This window comes from Rhodnius prolixus, unplaced genomic scaffold, assembly GCF_049639745.1.
Source record: "Rhodnius prolixus isolate KJV_2025 unplaced genomic scaffold, Rpr scaffold_1, whole genome shotgun sequence".
NCBI lineage: Eukaryota > Metazoa > Arthropoda > Insecta > Hemiptera > Reduviidae > Rhodnius > Rhodnius prolixus.
The window spans coordinates 24224148-24237869 of NW_027411581.1; the positions used below are offsets into that span (position 1 = coordinate 24224148).

At 33.2% G+C, this 13722-nt stretch overlaps 1 protein-coding gene across 5 annotated transcripts in view; it reads right to left on the reverse strand.

Annotated features, from left to right (window-relative positions):
* LOC141447542 (lanC-like protein 3) overlaps positions 1–13722 on the reverse strand; it is a 190674-nt gene that overhangs the window by 7241 nt on the left and 169711 nt on the right. For 2 of the 5 annotated variants that reach the window (XM_074115264.1, XM_074115209.1), the window contains one exon: positions 6557–10816. The exons of the other annotated variants lie outside the window; for them this stretch is intronic. In XM_074115264.1, coding sequence (XP_073971365.1) covers positions 10701–10816 — 116 coding nt within the window. In that variant the 3' untranslated portion in view covers positions 6557–10700. Of the gene's footprint in view, positions 1–6556; positions 10817–13722 lie in introns of those variants that run through there. 5 annotated transcript variants of the gene reach the window in all.

A 13722-nucleotide genomic window follows, 5' to 3' on the forward strand; every position in this document is an offset into this window, starting at 1 on the left:
TCGTACAATTTAAGCTCGTTTATTCGAACAGCAGATAATTCAGTTATTTTCTTAGCTTAATTTGTTGTGCCTTAGAGCCTAAAAGAGAAAAAAGTCTGCTACTAGATTTTTAGAAAAATGAGGTTGAGGTGTAATTTTAAAAAACCCTGAAGAGACTGTGATTATAGAGTAACAGTTTGGAATAACACCCACACATACACTGTATATTAGTCTAATTAGCATTTTATAATGATGAAATGATATAATAATAATAATAATGGAGGAAAGCACACAGGTGAGTTGAAAGAGGCGGCAATGAAATGAGGCTGTCAACTAGAAGGCTAATGGCAAGGTAACATTAGGGGCACAAAAACCAACAACTGCACAGCCACAAAGTCCCGCCCATCAACTTCCGTTTCTTTGTCAACAGAAAACTTCTAACATGTCAACAATGACCGGCCGCAATGGGTCGCGTCCCATAAACAACACCGCACAACAAACTGTGTTAAACCCCTCAACCATCTCTCACGGACAGTCAAACAGAAACCAGCCAGTTTTTTACTGTGTGCTCGTTTTATTCAACAACCTCCTGAATTATAAACTACAGAGTTACTATTTCACGTAAGGTACAGTACAGTTTCATTCATACTTACCTTGTTTCTTTTTTGCGTCTAGGGGAAATCTATAGAAATGAATGGTTCGAAATACAACTTAATGAATGCCTCTGCACTCAGTTATTATTGCTTACTGTCTATTGTTGACAGTTCACCAAGGTTTGAATCTAAAATAACCAAGTACTCGCTTTATAATAAAGTTCTTAAAAAATAATAAAGAAGAAGAAAAATTGTATTGTTGTTCAAGGTTTCATGCACCTTTCAGGCGTAAATGTGATCCACATACATTTTGACGCGAGGATGGTCCTGCTGAAGAGCAGACTCAGTTCCTGGTTTCGAGGATGACCCCTCACTGTTGATTTCTTTTTAAATCTTCTTAACTGCTAGAAGTTCCAGTTGCTTTGATTTGCTGCAGATGCTGGGAAATACAATTTTAATTCTCATTGCTTGTTAGGTTATTACTAAATTCGTTTAATTAGATTAATTTTTAAATTCTTATTTCCTATTTATTTATTGGCTTATCGACTGCCACGGTCTTTAACGCCATTAGATTATTATTTTTAATTTTTTGAAAAACTATCTAACTGTGCAAGAATTTCGCAATTACCATAAGATAATGCCACTTATCAAGAATTGATTTAGTGAATTAAAGATAAATTTTATTATAAAAAAATAACAATTATTGTTAACTATACAACATCATTATTATTGCTTAAAGTGAAAATATTTTATCTAACGCGAAAATAACTACCAATTCTTTATAATATTCCAGTCTTAGTACATGTGTCCCATCAACTGGGATGATTGAACCAAATAGCAAGCATTAACGAAACTAGAATGGAAGAAATAATAATTTTTCAAACTATTGTTTAGTGGCCGATTTTACTAGAGTACAGCCGGCATCTTAAATAACCCCTACATCACGGCTGATCGGGTTTCACAACACAAAGTATAATAATAACTCAATCAGTGTCAGCTTCAGTTAGACCCCTACCATTATCTAGATAATTGGGCTTGCACCAAGTATATTCTATCACATATGCACGCGCTATCGACTTTTTGTGTATATTCTACTCATGGGGCTCTTCTATCCGCTATACTTGCTATTTTATAAAGGGGAAAACTTCAAAGACTGCTAACCATTCGAGTGTACGTTACTATAATGGGCTTTCAATGAAAATCTGAAACTCAATAACCTCAATTTTGTATAACTGTGTTAAGTTTACTCTTGGAAATAAAATGAAAGATATGTGGTTGCTACAAAGTGGTTGAATGACTGTTATTCAAAAATAATACGTTATTTTTTGTTTTTTAAAATTGTTTGGTCAAGAGTCTTAAACTATAGTTCAAAAATAATATGATATGGAATACCAGTGGCTATTATCGCTATTGTAAGTTTCTTTCGTTACTTAAAGGAACTGTATGATTACATTGTTTACGGCACTTGCAAACGACAAGGTATTTAGAATTTAAGATGTGTCTTCACAAACCTTAAAACGTTGATGAAAGAGTTTACCCGAGGGAGGATTGTCTCAGTCCGACTATTTACACCATAAGAAAGTATCGATTTATTGCAAGAGAAATATCCAAACTAAATAGTATTACATCGAGAGTATTCGAACAATCAAATTACGGAACAAAAATTAAAACTCTTCGCAAAGACCTCAACATCCCCTTCGTACACCACTCGCCAAGACTAAATATCAAAAATTCCATACTGCTCTCTCCATTTGCTCCAATCCTCTTGTATAGTCTCTCACATTGGGTAGAATTGGGCAGGCTTGTCTCTTGTAATAATTTCAGTAACGTCCTTAAATATCTGATCTTAACAGATACATGTAACTGGTTCAAAACTACTTCCAAGACGTTCTTCAAGCTTTTTTCTGGCGAGAACTGAAATTTTTAAAAACTTGGCAGAAAGCAATGGTTGCTCTTGTGTGATAAAGAAAGTATCTAAAATATATATATATTTTTTTAAACTAATATTTTATCAGAAGTGAAATTTACATCAGCTCTATTGAGTGTGAAATTAGAAAGCGCTCAAGCTGTATTACATACTTTATGTTCAATTTGTTCACTCTTCACCGATTACTTTGTGCTGGTACATCCTATTTGTACAGCCATTGACTGTGATCTCATTCCTATACTGCCATTCATATTTCTTCAAGGCTTTAACCATTTTTACTCCATAATATTTACTCTTTTGAAATGAGATTCATTTCCTGATAAAAAGTCAAGATTTAAAAAAAAAATTACCATTTTTCAAGATTGGTAAGCTTGGCGGCCAAATTGATCATTTTTTTTTAAAAAAAAAACAACTTATATTTATGTAGGTAATACTAAAATTAAGTCAATAAATCCAAACTTAAACCTGGTGGATCTTAAAACCAAAAATCCCCCATTAAGTAAATAAACTTACAAAACATAAATACCATAGAAATGTAAGCAATCTTACATAGAATTTATTCGCCCAGATTGATAGAATTGAAAACAATAATTTGAATTAAGGGTCTCAGCGGCCGAACTGACGGCAGCGACGAGGTAGTCCAGAAGTGCCTTTAGACCCTAAGTAAAATGGACTATTAATTATTTCATATCAGATTTACTCACTTTATCTTCTGCGAAAAAGCTCAGTGGTCTATTTTAGATTTTTGTATTTGAATTATCATCCAAAATATTTACGTTGAAATTCCAATGATTTAAAATAAAATAATCGTGGATTTCGTACGTCGTAAACATGATTTTTTTTTGGAATGTTCTCCTCCTCTCTCCGAATCTCTGTTCCGTAATCTTTTATCAGAACAACTAAATTCAAAAATACCACCAAATGGTCTTTGATCTAATGAAGACTAATTGAGATTGTTGTTTTAGAAGAATTTATTGCATTTTTCAATTGTTTATATAAAATGAAAACTTTCCTATTTTGAGTAACAATTTAGAAAACATCTTCGTTAAAATCGGTTTTCATTTATTAGCAAGTATCCAGCAAGTTAACCAGAAAAGTTAACCAAAGGTGTAGAACAGTAAAAACCAGTGATTACTTAATGAAAACATAATTATGTTAATTAGAGAACACAAGATGTGAAATCAACGTTGAAAGAGAACAGTTCTATTTTATTTTTAGCAATTTCCAGACTTAGGTAATAAAAGCCAAAGCCATTATAATAAAAGTTTACAATAAAGTCTCTTTGCTGTGAATTTAAATGGAAAAAAAAGGAAGCAATGATGTTTAGAGTTATACAAATTTTTACGGGCAATAGCTGTTAATGGTCAACTCAGGTACCATTTATAAAAATAATCGAATTGGCAATTTGAATTTTAGATTATATTGTGATAATGTTTTAAATATTAGCACTCAACCAACTTGTATATGTTCTCTCCTGTAGAGAATGTTCTGTATCTCTAAAATGCAATAATTTGGAAGATTGATTTAATAAAAACATTAAAGCTGAAATTAATCTAAAGAGATATTTCTCTGCTTTGTAGAACTGTCCTTGGCGTTTACATGTACAGTCAAAACAACTTACTGTACTAATTCATTAAATTAATTGTTTCCATTTTAATAACACTAATTTGAGGATATCTAATATTTCTTACTCATTAAGAGGTGGCGAAGAGAGGAGAAGAAGAGATTGGCGAGACTTCCCTCTTAAGTGTCGCTTTAGTGTCTGACAAATTTAACGCGGAGACCAAGAACGTAAGATTTCTCTCCGATAGTAGTAGAATCATTGTGTAACGTTGTGAACTTTACTTCAAATCTAATTGCAAGCTTCTTTCAAATATTAAGGATTTTTCGGTCTCCTATATTTTTAAATATACAGGGTGTCCCAAGCTATATGGATAACGACTTTTTCTCGGAAACTAAGATAGCTAGAAAAACAACTAAAAAATACGTGTTCCCTTAGTTTTTTGTTAGGAATCCAAATTTAATTTGTAAATTTTTTTCGGTGCTTCCAGAAGCGAGATACAGGCACCAACTTCATTTTTTCAAATGGGAAGGTGCGGTTTTTATTTCAGAAATAGATTGCTCTATTTTTTTAAAGAAAAATTTACTTGAACGGTTTTTTTCTGTGAGCGATATTTTAGAAGTTATGAATGAAAACATGATTCTTATAAGAAATGTCAAAATGATAATATTATAGCGGTTTTTTGATTGAATAAGAATAAAAGTACTATTTTATTATAAATTTTACTCCTCATTAATATTACAGATCATGCTCGAACTGGCCTCCATCATTAGAGATACATAGACATGCTCTTTCTTGCCAATCGTCCCTTACTGCCAAAGAAATAGATTCGGCTTTAATCGAGTTACAGGCATCTATTATTCTCTGCTTTAGTTCATCTACAGATGGAATTCCGGCTTGATTCTGATACACCTAGATTTAGAAATGCTTTTAGGTAAGCAGAAATAAGAATAGAAAGAAAAAAGTTATGAATAATCACCTTGTTTTTCAGGTATCCCCAAAGGAAATAGTCCATAGGTGTCAAATCCGGTGAGAGAGGTGGCCACTGAATCGCCCCCTGTGTCGATATAACATGCCCATCAAATTGCCTATCGAGACATCTCTTTACATGCCGGATGGTGTTATATCGACACGGGGGGAATTCAGTGACCACCTCGTTCACCGGATTTGACACCTATGGACTATTTCCTTTGGGAATTCCTGAAAAACAAGGTGATTATTCATAACTTTTTTCTTTCTTTTCTTATTTCTGCTTATCTAAAAGCATTTCTAAATCTAGGGGTATCAGAATCAAGCCGGAATTGCATCTGTAGATGAACTAAAGCAGAGAATAAAAGATGCCTGTAACTCGGTTAAAGCCAAATCTATTTCTTTGGCAGTAAGGGGCAATAGGCAGGAAAGTGCATGTCTATGCATCTCTAATGGTGGAGGCCATTACGAGCATGATCTGTAATATTAGTGAGGAGTAAAATTTATAATAAAATAGTACTTTTCTTCTTATTCAATCAAAAAACCGTTATAATATTATCATTTTGACATTTCTTATAAGAATCATGTTTTCATTCATAACTTCTAAAATATCGCTCACAGAAAAAACTGTACAAGTAAACTTTTCCTAAAAATATAGAGGAATCTATTTTTGAAATAAAAACCACACCTCCCCATTTGGAAAAATGAAGTTGGTGCCTGTATCTCGCTTCTGGAAGCACCGAAAAAAATTTACAAATTAAATTTGGATTTCTAACAAAAAACTAAGGGAACACGTATTTTTTAGTTTTTTTCTAGCTATCTTAGTTTCCGAGAAAAAGTCGTTATCCATATAGCTTGGGACACCCTGTATATACACTGGGCCAAAAAAGTCTGTGAACACTAACCTAAATTTTATTACTTTTATTATTATCTTATTAGAAACTTCTTTTATTTTCAAATGAAATATACTATTCGATAGAGAGAAACCAGAGTTTTTCATTTTATATTCAATCTTTTATTTTTGTTCAGCAGGAATATCACAATTAAATGTTTAACAAAACAACACCCCAAACGAATGCAAAAAAAGTCTGTGAACACTTTGCAGAAATAAATCATTGTTACACATTGTACGTGAATTATAAATTTTAAAAACTTGTAGGACCTCCTATGTTCCTAATCACTTCCAACAAACGAGCTTTCATCGATCCTAATAATTTTGTGGTCGTCAATGTTGGAATTTTATCCCACTCTTCTAAAATAGCGTTTTTTAGTTGTTCACGGTTTCTTATTCCTCGTTTATTTATTTCGCGGCTGATTTCATCCCACAAATGTTCTATTGGGTTAAGGTCTGGCATTTGTGGAGGGGTGTTTAGGCGCCAGAGTGTATTATTTAAAAGCCATTCCCGAGTTTTTGGTGCGGTATGTTTCGGGTCATTGTCTTGTTGGAAGACAAACGTTCCCTCCAACCCTAATTTTTTTGAATTTTCTTTTAAATTGCGTCTTAATATATCCACATACACATATTGGTCCATCATACCATTAATTAGATCTAACTTGCCCACTCCTTTAGCACTCATGCACCCCACACCAGAATGTTGCCTCCCCCATGCTTAAAAGTAGGCTTCATATTTTTCATTTTCATAGCTTCATTTCTTTTTTGCCACACTTTTTGTCGTCAATCAGACCCACATACATTGAATTTCGACTCATCTGAAAAGATTACGGTTTCCCAGAAACTAGAAGGCTTAGAAACATATTCTTTCGCGAAATCCAATCGGCGGTTACTATTTATTTTATTGATTAAAGGTTTTTTCCTCGGGACTCGACCGCAATAATCGTATTCATGTAATTTATTTCTAATTGTATGTGGTGTTACGCTTACACATAACCACTTGATAATTCTTGACTGATTTTTTGAGCGCTTGTCCTGGGTTCTTCTCGAACAGACTTCAGAATTTGCCGTTTATGAAAGGAATTAAGTTTTGGTGGCCGTCCACTGCGTGGCCTACTAATCACATTTCCGTACTTTTTAATTATATTATGCACCGTTGAAGGGTTTTTTTGAACTATCTTCCCTATTTCTCGAATACTTTTTCTTTCATTTCGCAACGTCACAATAAGTTCTCGAATTGGTCTGGGAACTTCCATATTAGTGGTTAAATATGTACTAATTAGATTATTTATTCACAAAACTGACTGTAGTGGTTTCTACAATACAATAGAGAACTTTGAAACTTTATTCAATCGTTTTTCTGTTTGTTATCTTAATGTTTTTACATATTTATACAGCTGTTCACAGACTTTTTTTGCATTCGTTTAGGGTGTTGTTTTGTTAAACATTTAATTGTGATATTCCTGCTGAACAAAAATAAAAGATTGAATATAAAATGAAAAACTCTGGTTTCTCTCTATCGAATAGTATATTTCATTTGAAAATAAAAGAAGTTTCTAATAAGATAATAATAAAAGTAATAAAATTTAGGTTAGTGTTCACAGACTTTTTTGGCCCAGTGTATGTATATATACTTTTTTGTTTTTTTGTTTTAACTCATTGACAAAGTGAAACGTCCACGATCAAACGTCTAATCCTTACGCTAATCTTGACTAACCTTTGAAGCGTTAACAAAATATACAAATACCATCCATGAAGTGAAATGAGTTGAACTCTCAATGAGCCAATAGGGGATATCTTGTGTTTAGAATATTAAACAAGATATGCTTTCAGAGGCGCAAGGTTGGTCTCATTGCTGAAATAGTAGAAGAGAGAGACCGTAGTATTCGGTACCCCTGAAAATATCAGTGCATAGAGAGAGAGAGATAGCTGAACATTATGCAGCCGGCAGCGAGCACCATCACCCAGTCTAGTGGGATATTGGAACGTGTGCATAATTTAAAGTAAATAGATATGTAGAATAAGGGTAGGCAGTGTTGCCAATAGAAGTGGTGTAGGCAGTTACCGCACACCGCCGCCTCTCTTTACACTCGCCAGCAGCCATTTGAATACATATTGCTACAACAGACTGCTTCTATGTTACACCATGTATCTCCTTTAATAGAGTTTCCTCTGATCACCTACCAAAAATATTTTGGTCAAATAAAACAATTTAGTGAATACAACGTTTATTCAAATATTTCAACATAAGTTACAATCATATTTTTGTTTACAATTATAAATTAAACCTTAATGAAATAAGTAACATGGAGAAATTACTCAAATTATCCCACAATTTATGATATTTGTCGCAGATCAATAGATGACAAGAATCTATATATTCTCCACAATAATGTAAGACAGCAAATGGTATGTTTCTTATCCAATAAAACAGATATTTTTTACCTCAGAAGTAGTCATTAAAAAGATTAAGCGGCAAATCTTAATAATTTTGAATATTCTTCTTATGTTTTCAATTTCTAATTATAGTTTTTTTCAAAGATATATTTATTTTTTAAAGATATATAGTTTGGATCAGTGGTCGGCAACCTAGTGACCCCCTGGGAAGATTTTAGTGTCCCACTAAACAATTCTTAATTATGACGATCGGTGGGTATTCTTTTTGAAGACTTGAAATAACTGATAAAAATCATTTAAGCATGATTGCTACAGATTGGCCATCACTTCCTTCCAAGTTTTCTTTGGTAAAGAATGTTAGTTTCGCTCTAAGTTCAGCTATTGGGTCTACGAGTATAAGATTGTAACAGGTGACAAATCATGGATATATGCGTATGAGCCGGAAACTAAACAGCAGTCGACTGTATGGGCGGGCGTTTCAAGATGAACCAAATCCAACAAAAGTTGTTCGCGCTCAAAGCACTTCGAAACAAATGGTCGCCTGTTTTTTTCGGAAAAACTGGTCATGTGGCAACAGTGCCTTTAGAGGAACGTAGAACGGTCAATTCTGAATGGTACACAACCATTTGTTTGCCGGAAGTCTTCGATGAAATAAGGAAAACAAACAAGCGCCGTCGGATCATTCTTCATCAAGACAATGCCAGCTGTCACACATCTCGTCTAACAACCCACTATTTGAGCACTCAAAAAATCGAATTAATGGGTCATCCGCCGTACAGTCCTGATTTGGCACCAAATGACTTCTTTTTGTTTCCGAACGTCCAAGAATAAATTACGTGGACAACGATTTTCGTCGGCAGAAGAAGCCGTTGATGCATTCAAAAACCATGTTTTGGAGGTGTCTCAAGCGGAATGGAAAAAATGCTTTGACAAGTGGTTCGGACGCATGCAGAAGTGTATAGATCATAAAGGAGAATATTTTGAAAAACAATAAAGTCATTTTCAATTACAAATTCCTGTATTTTTATTATTAGGCTCAAAATATAAATAGTGCCCCTCGTAGCTACTCATGTGAACAAGTATTTTTCCCAAATGAAATTCATTCTGTTATCTTGAATTTAATAGGGTTTCATTTTATTTACATGGTTTTTACTTTTCTGCTAACATTTATGATTTCTATCAAGTTATAAATAAGGATTTGTTCATAATACAGTTGTAATTATCTATTTAAGGTATATTGGATTATCCCAATTTTATAATTTTCTGTACTCTGAGATAATATGTGAACTAAAATAGGAACGATGTGACCCACCAGCTAAATGAAAAATGATTCAGTTGAAAGAAACGTTGCCGATTACTGGTTAATAAGTTCTTATACGTATTAGGTTATTTGTGTATTGTATTCTAGAATGTGCAATTTTATTCCATTAGAGATACGTAAAATTTTCAGTGGACATTCTGTAAAAACACAGTGCAAATGTTTGTAAAATAATCAACAAATAGTAGGGTAAAGTGCCCAAATTTCGTCCCCCTTAAGTTTATTGGATTTTATTGCAAAATAAATAGTAATAATAACTTCGACAAAATTTCTATTGTTACCTTGAAGATTCAGTTACTGATTTTTTGCATTAATATTGTTTAAAAAATTCATACAAGAAACGTAAAAAATATAATTTAAAAAAATACACTCTTAGTTGTTTAAAAAAAGTGTTCTTAATTTCGTCCCCTCGGCCACAAGTAAAAAACAAAATGAAATATTGGGTAATAAAGAATATTGTGTTTTTTTTATAATACTACATATTGATACACAAATCTCAAATAGTAAGATGAAAAGTCAAAACTCTGAACAAATTTCACAAACAAATTTTTTGTTTGTTTGTGAAAAAACTGGGATGTTTTTTGTTCCGAGAAATAGCCGAACTCATTTTCAACCCTCTTTTTGATTTGTTGCAGAAAAAAGGTGAGGCAAATTGTTCTACTTAGCTAACTGAAACGCCATACGAGGCAACTCTCAAGACAGTTAACCCGTAGAAAACTTGGCGATTGTTTTACGTAAATAGGGGGACGAAATTAGCACATCAAATTATCAAAAAACACTTTTTCTCCACTCAGAGTACTTCAAAACGGATATTGACGGTCAAAACTAAATACTGGAGATTTGAGATAATGCAATATTTTCTAAACCTGGCAAAAAATCGAAATTTAAAAATTACAAATTTCAATCAAGTATAGTATATTTGATAAAATCAATTAATTCTTTAATTTTTGTTTTTTCAATGATAGAAAGTAAAAGAGACAAGAAACAGAAAAATCATTCAGATACAAGAAGCAAAACAAAAAACCTCTCCTCAACAATAAGAAGTGAGACTGTCCTTCAGTTCATCATTGGACTATTCTAGTATTAAAACACTTCATTGATAATGAAAGTATCTCTTTCCAGATTTCTTTAATTGGGAAGTAACTGGAAACCTGATTAAGGAGGACTGTCACTGCGGAGGCTGTAACAATATATCGAATTATCAATCTTCTTGACAAACCTAGAATGAAGAATTGATTTCTTAATAATCACGTTATAATCCCACTTAACGAACTCATTTTTAACTTTTTTTAAAGTTTGGGGATGTTGATTACTGTAATTATTTATTATTTAATAATTTCATATACAATATTTTTTTTTTATATTATTTTTACTTGAAAACATGTGTGTATTCTTACTGTAAAGTGCCTAGATGATGCTGATGTCACATTACGTATATTCTGGCTTCCGGAGAGCCCATTATTACCAGACACACTTTCAATCTGACGCAAAAAGTTAACTTCACAATTTTTAAGGTGTTACTTAAGAGATATAAAGCACTTTCATAACCAAATTCAGAACAATAAATTACTCTACAAATAAGAAATTATACCAATTACCAAACAAAACTATCATGTTCATCGTATTGCAACAGCTTCTCTGATGCATTATAACATATGAGCTGAAAAGTCCCGGACCTAACACATAGATGGCGCTAGTTGTATTGCATTCACCTCTTAGAAGTTACTTCAGTTAGTACTAACCTTCAAAAGACAGCTGTTAAAATTTCATGATATTCTATTCATTAGTTTGTGAGTTATTGCGCTAAGAGTGACGCTACTTCTGTTATTTTCAAAACAATGGATCAAAAACAATTTGGTGTTTTAATTTCACACTGCTTCTTGATGGGAAAAAATACCGTTCAAGCGAAGCAATGGCTTGAAAAGTGTTATGGGGACTCTGCTCCATCAGAAACAACAATAAAACGTTAGTTTGCTGACTTCAAACGTGGTCGTAGAGACACCGATGATGCAGAACGCAGTGGACGTCCAAATGAGGCGATAACACCAGAAAACATAAAAAAAAAATCCACAAAATCGCTTTGAATAATCGAAAAGTGAAGTTGCGGTGAGTTAGCTGACATCGTAAAGATATCAAAAGAACGTGTTGGCTTTATATTGCATGAGCATTTGACTATGAGAAAGCTCTGTTCAAAGTGGGTGCCGCGTTTGCTCACTGTTGACCAAAAACCAGAACGTGTTGATGATTCTGAGCAGTGTTTGGCCATGTTTAAACGTAACAAACCGGAATGTTTGCGTCGATATGGGACAATGGATGAAACATGGATCCATCACTTCACTCCGGAATCAAAACGATCGTCATCTGAGTGGACAGCAAATAGTGTAGTGGAGCAGCAGTTAGTGTAAAACTACATCTGGATCTCTTAACAGAAACCTGAATTGTCTATAGATCATGTATTTATATCTTGGTATTAATTTAACGAATATCTGCTCAAGATTAAACTTACAAATAAAATATAACTATAATGATGAATGGCGCTATTGGTAATACTTGTTGATCACACTATTATAAGGGCATTGTATGTTCCATGTGCAAACAGCCATTACACAAACAAACGATGATTTCGGTCTTCATCAAGTCCATTCCACTTCAACACACTGCAGCAGCTGTCATCATACAAACGCAACTGATAGGCACGTCGGATCGATACACTGATTGCGACCACTTCAGCAAAGTTGTCGGCCGACACAATTAGAAATCAAACATAATTATATTTACCGCCCTCAAAATGTAAACACTCAGCATATGCAAAGCTTACCTCATATATGGTCAACCAAACGTAGTTGCAATTGCACGGAGTGTTAATGAAAAATTATTTTTAGAACTAAACATAACCTAATAGTTTGGTTTATCAAGTACACTAAGAATTTATTTTTTTATAAATACTTTTGCCTCACATATACATCTTCAACTCTTTCACTGAAGACTGTACACAAATCTTTTTCTGTTGACAGCTGCTACAAAAATCCAGTGACCAAAATCCGATCTCTAACTAGTCGTACTCCCATATTTTCAAAATATGCGAGTGACAAATTACATATTCTACCTCCAGATACCTTACGCCTGTAATTAGGCCCTCATTTAGTCTCACCGAAGGTTACACCGCGATTTCCTCCATAACCCTTCTGCTCATAGTTCCATCAGTGCCTAAAGTAGTTTGGGTTACAGCCTATCAACAGCAACAAGTTATTTTTAAACTGCTGTTTCTAACATTGTGTCAACAATATCAAGGTGAAGCTTTCAAGATTTAATAGGACTTTTTCAACGCATCCTTTCTTAAAGAGATAATCCATTCGTTTATCTATTTCAAGATGTCTGTTAAGACATAAATTGTGTATATCAAATTCTATTAAATTGTATTTTGGATTGTTAAGAATAAATAAAGTGATAATCGACACTAGCGCTACCAACTGGACAGTGGTTGCTGGAGTCAGTGCGTTCATGTTATTTGCAAAGAAAACATCTCTTTTCAATTCTATGAACCAGTGTTTTATTCATACATATATTGGTCCTCCGGCCGGATCATTATCACAATTATTGCATTGGGTGAGTCATTCACATTTCAATCCTTCTTTTTTCCCTCTTTAAGTTATTTCATAATTGTTTTCCTTATCATGTAATTACCTATATCATTTTTCCTTCATTTATCAAGTTAATTGTGGCGAGAATATTAATAATATTATACACATTTAATTATGGATGATATTAAGATATTAATTAGTCAAAGAGGATCGTCAAAGGTAAGGTTACGAGACTATCAACTCGTTTGATGCAGATGATGTGGGGCAATTAGAAGCCAGACAATCTGTTATGCCAGATATTTTAAATCAATTTGAAGAAATTCAGTTCAAAATAGATCAATGATGAGGAGGCTGCGGAACATGAGAAGTACAGAGTAGATTTTGAAAAACAATATTATGATACTTTATCCAAATTTAAAAACAAAATTAGTATGTTACAAGTTGCAAATAGTGATAAAAATAAACAAATTTATCATAAATTAGCACTTGCAAAACTTCCGAAAAT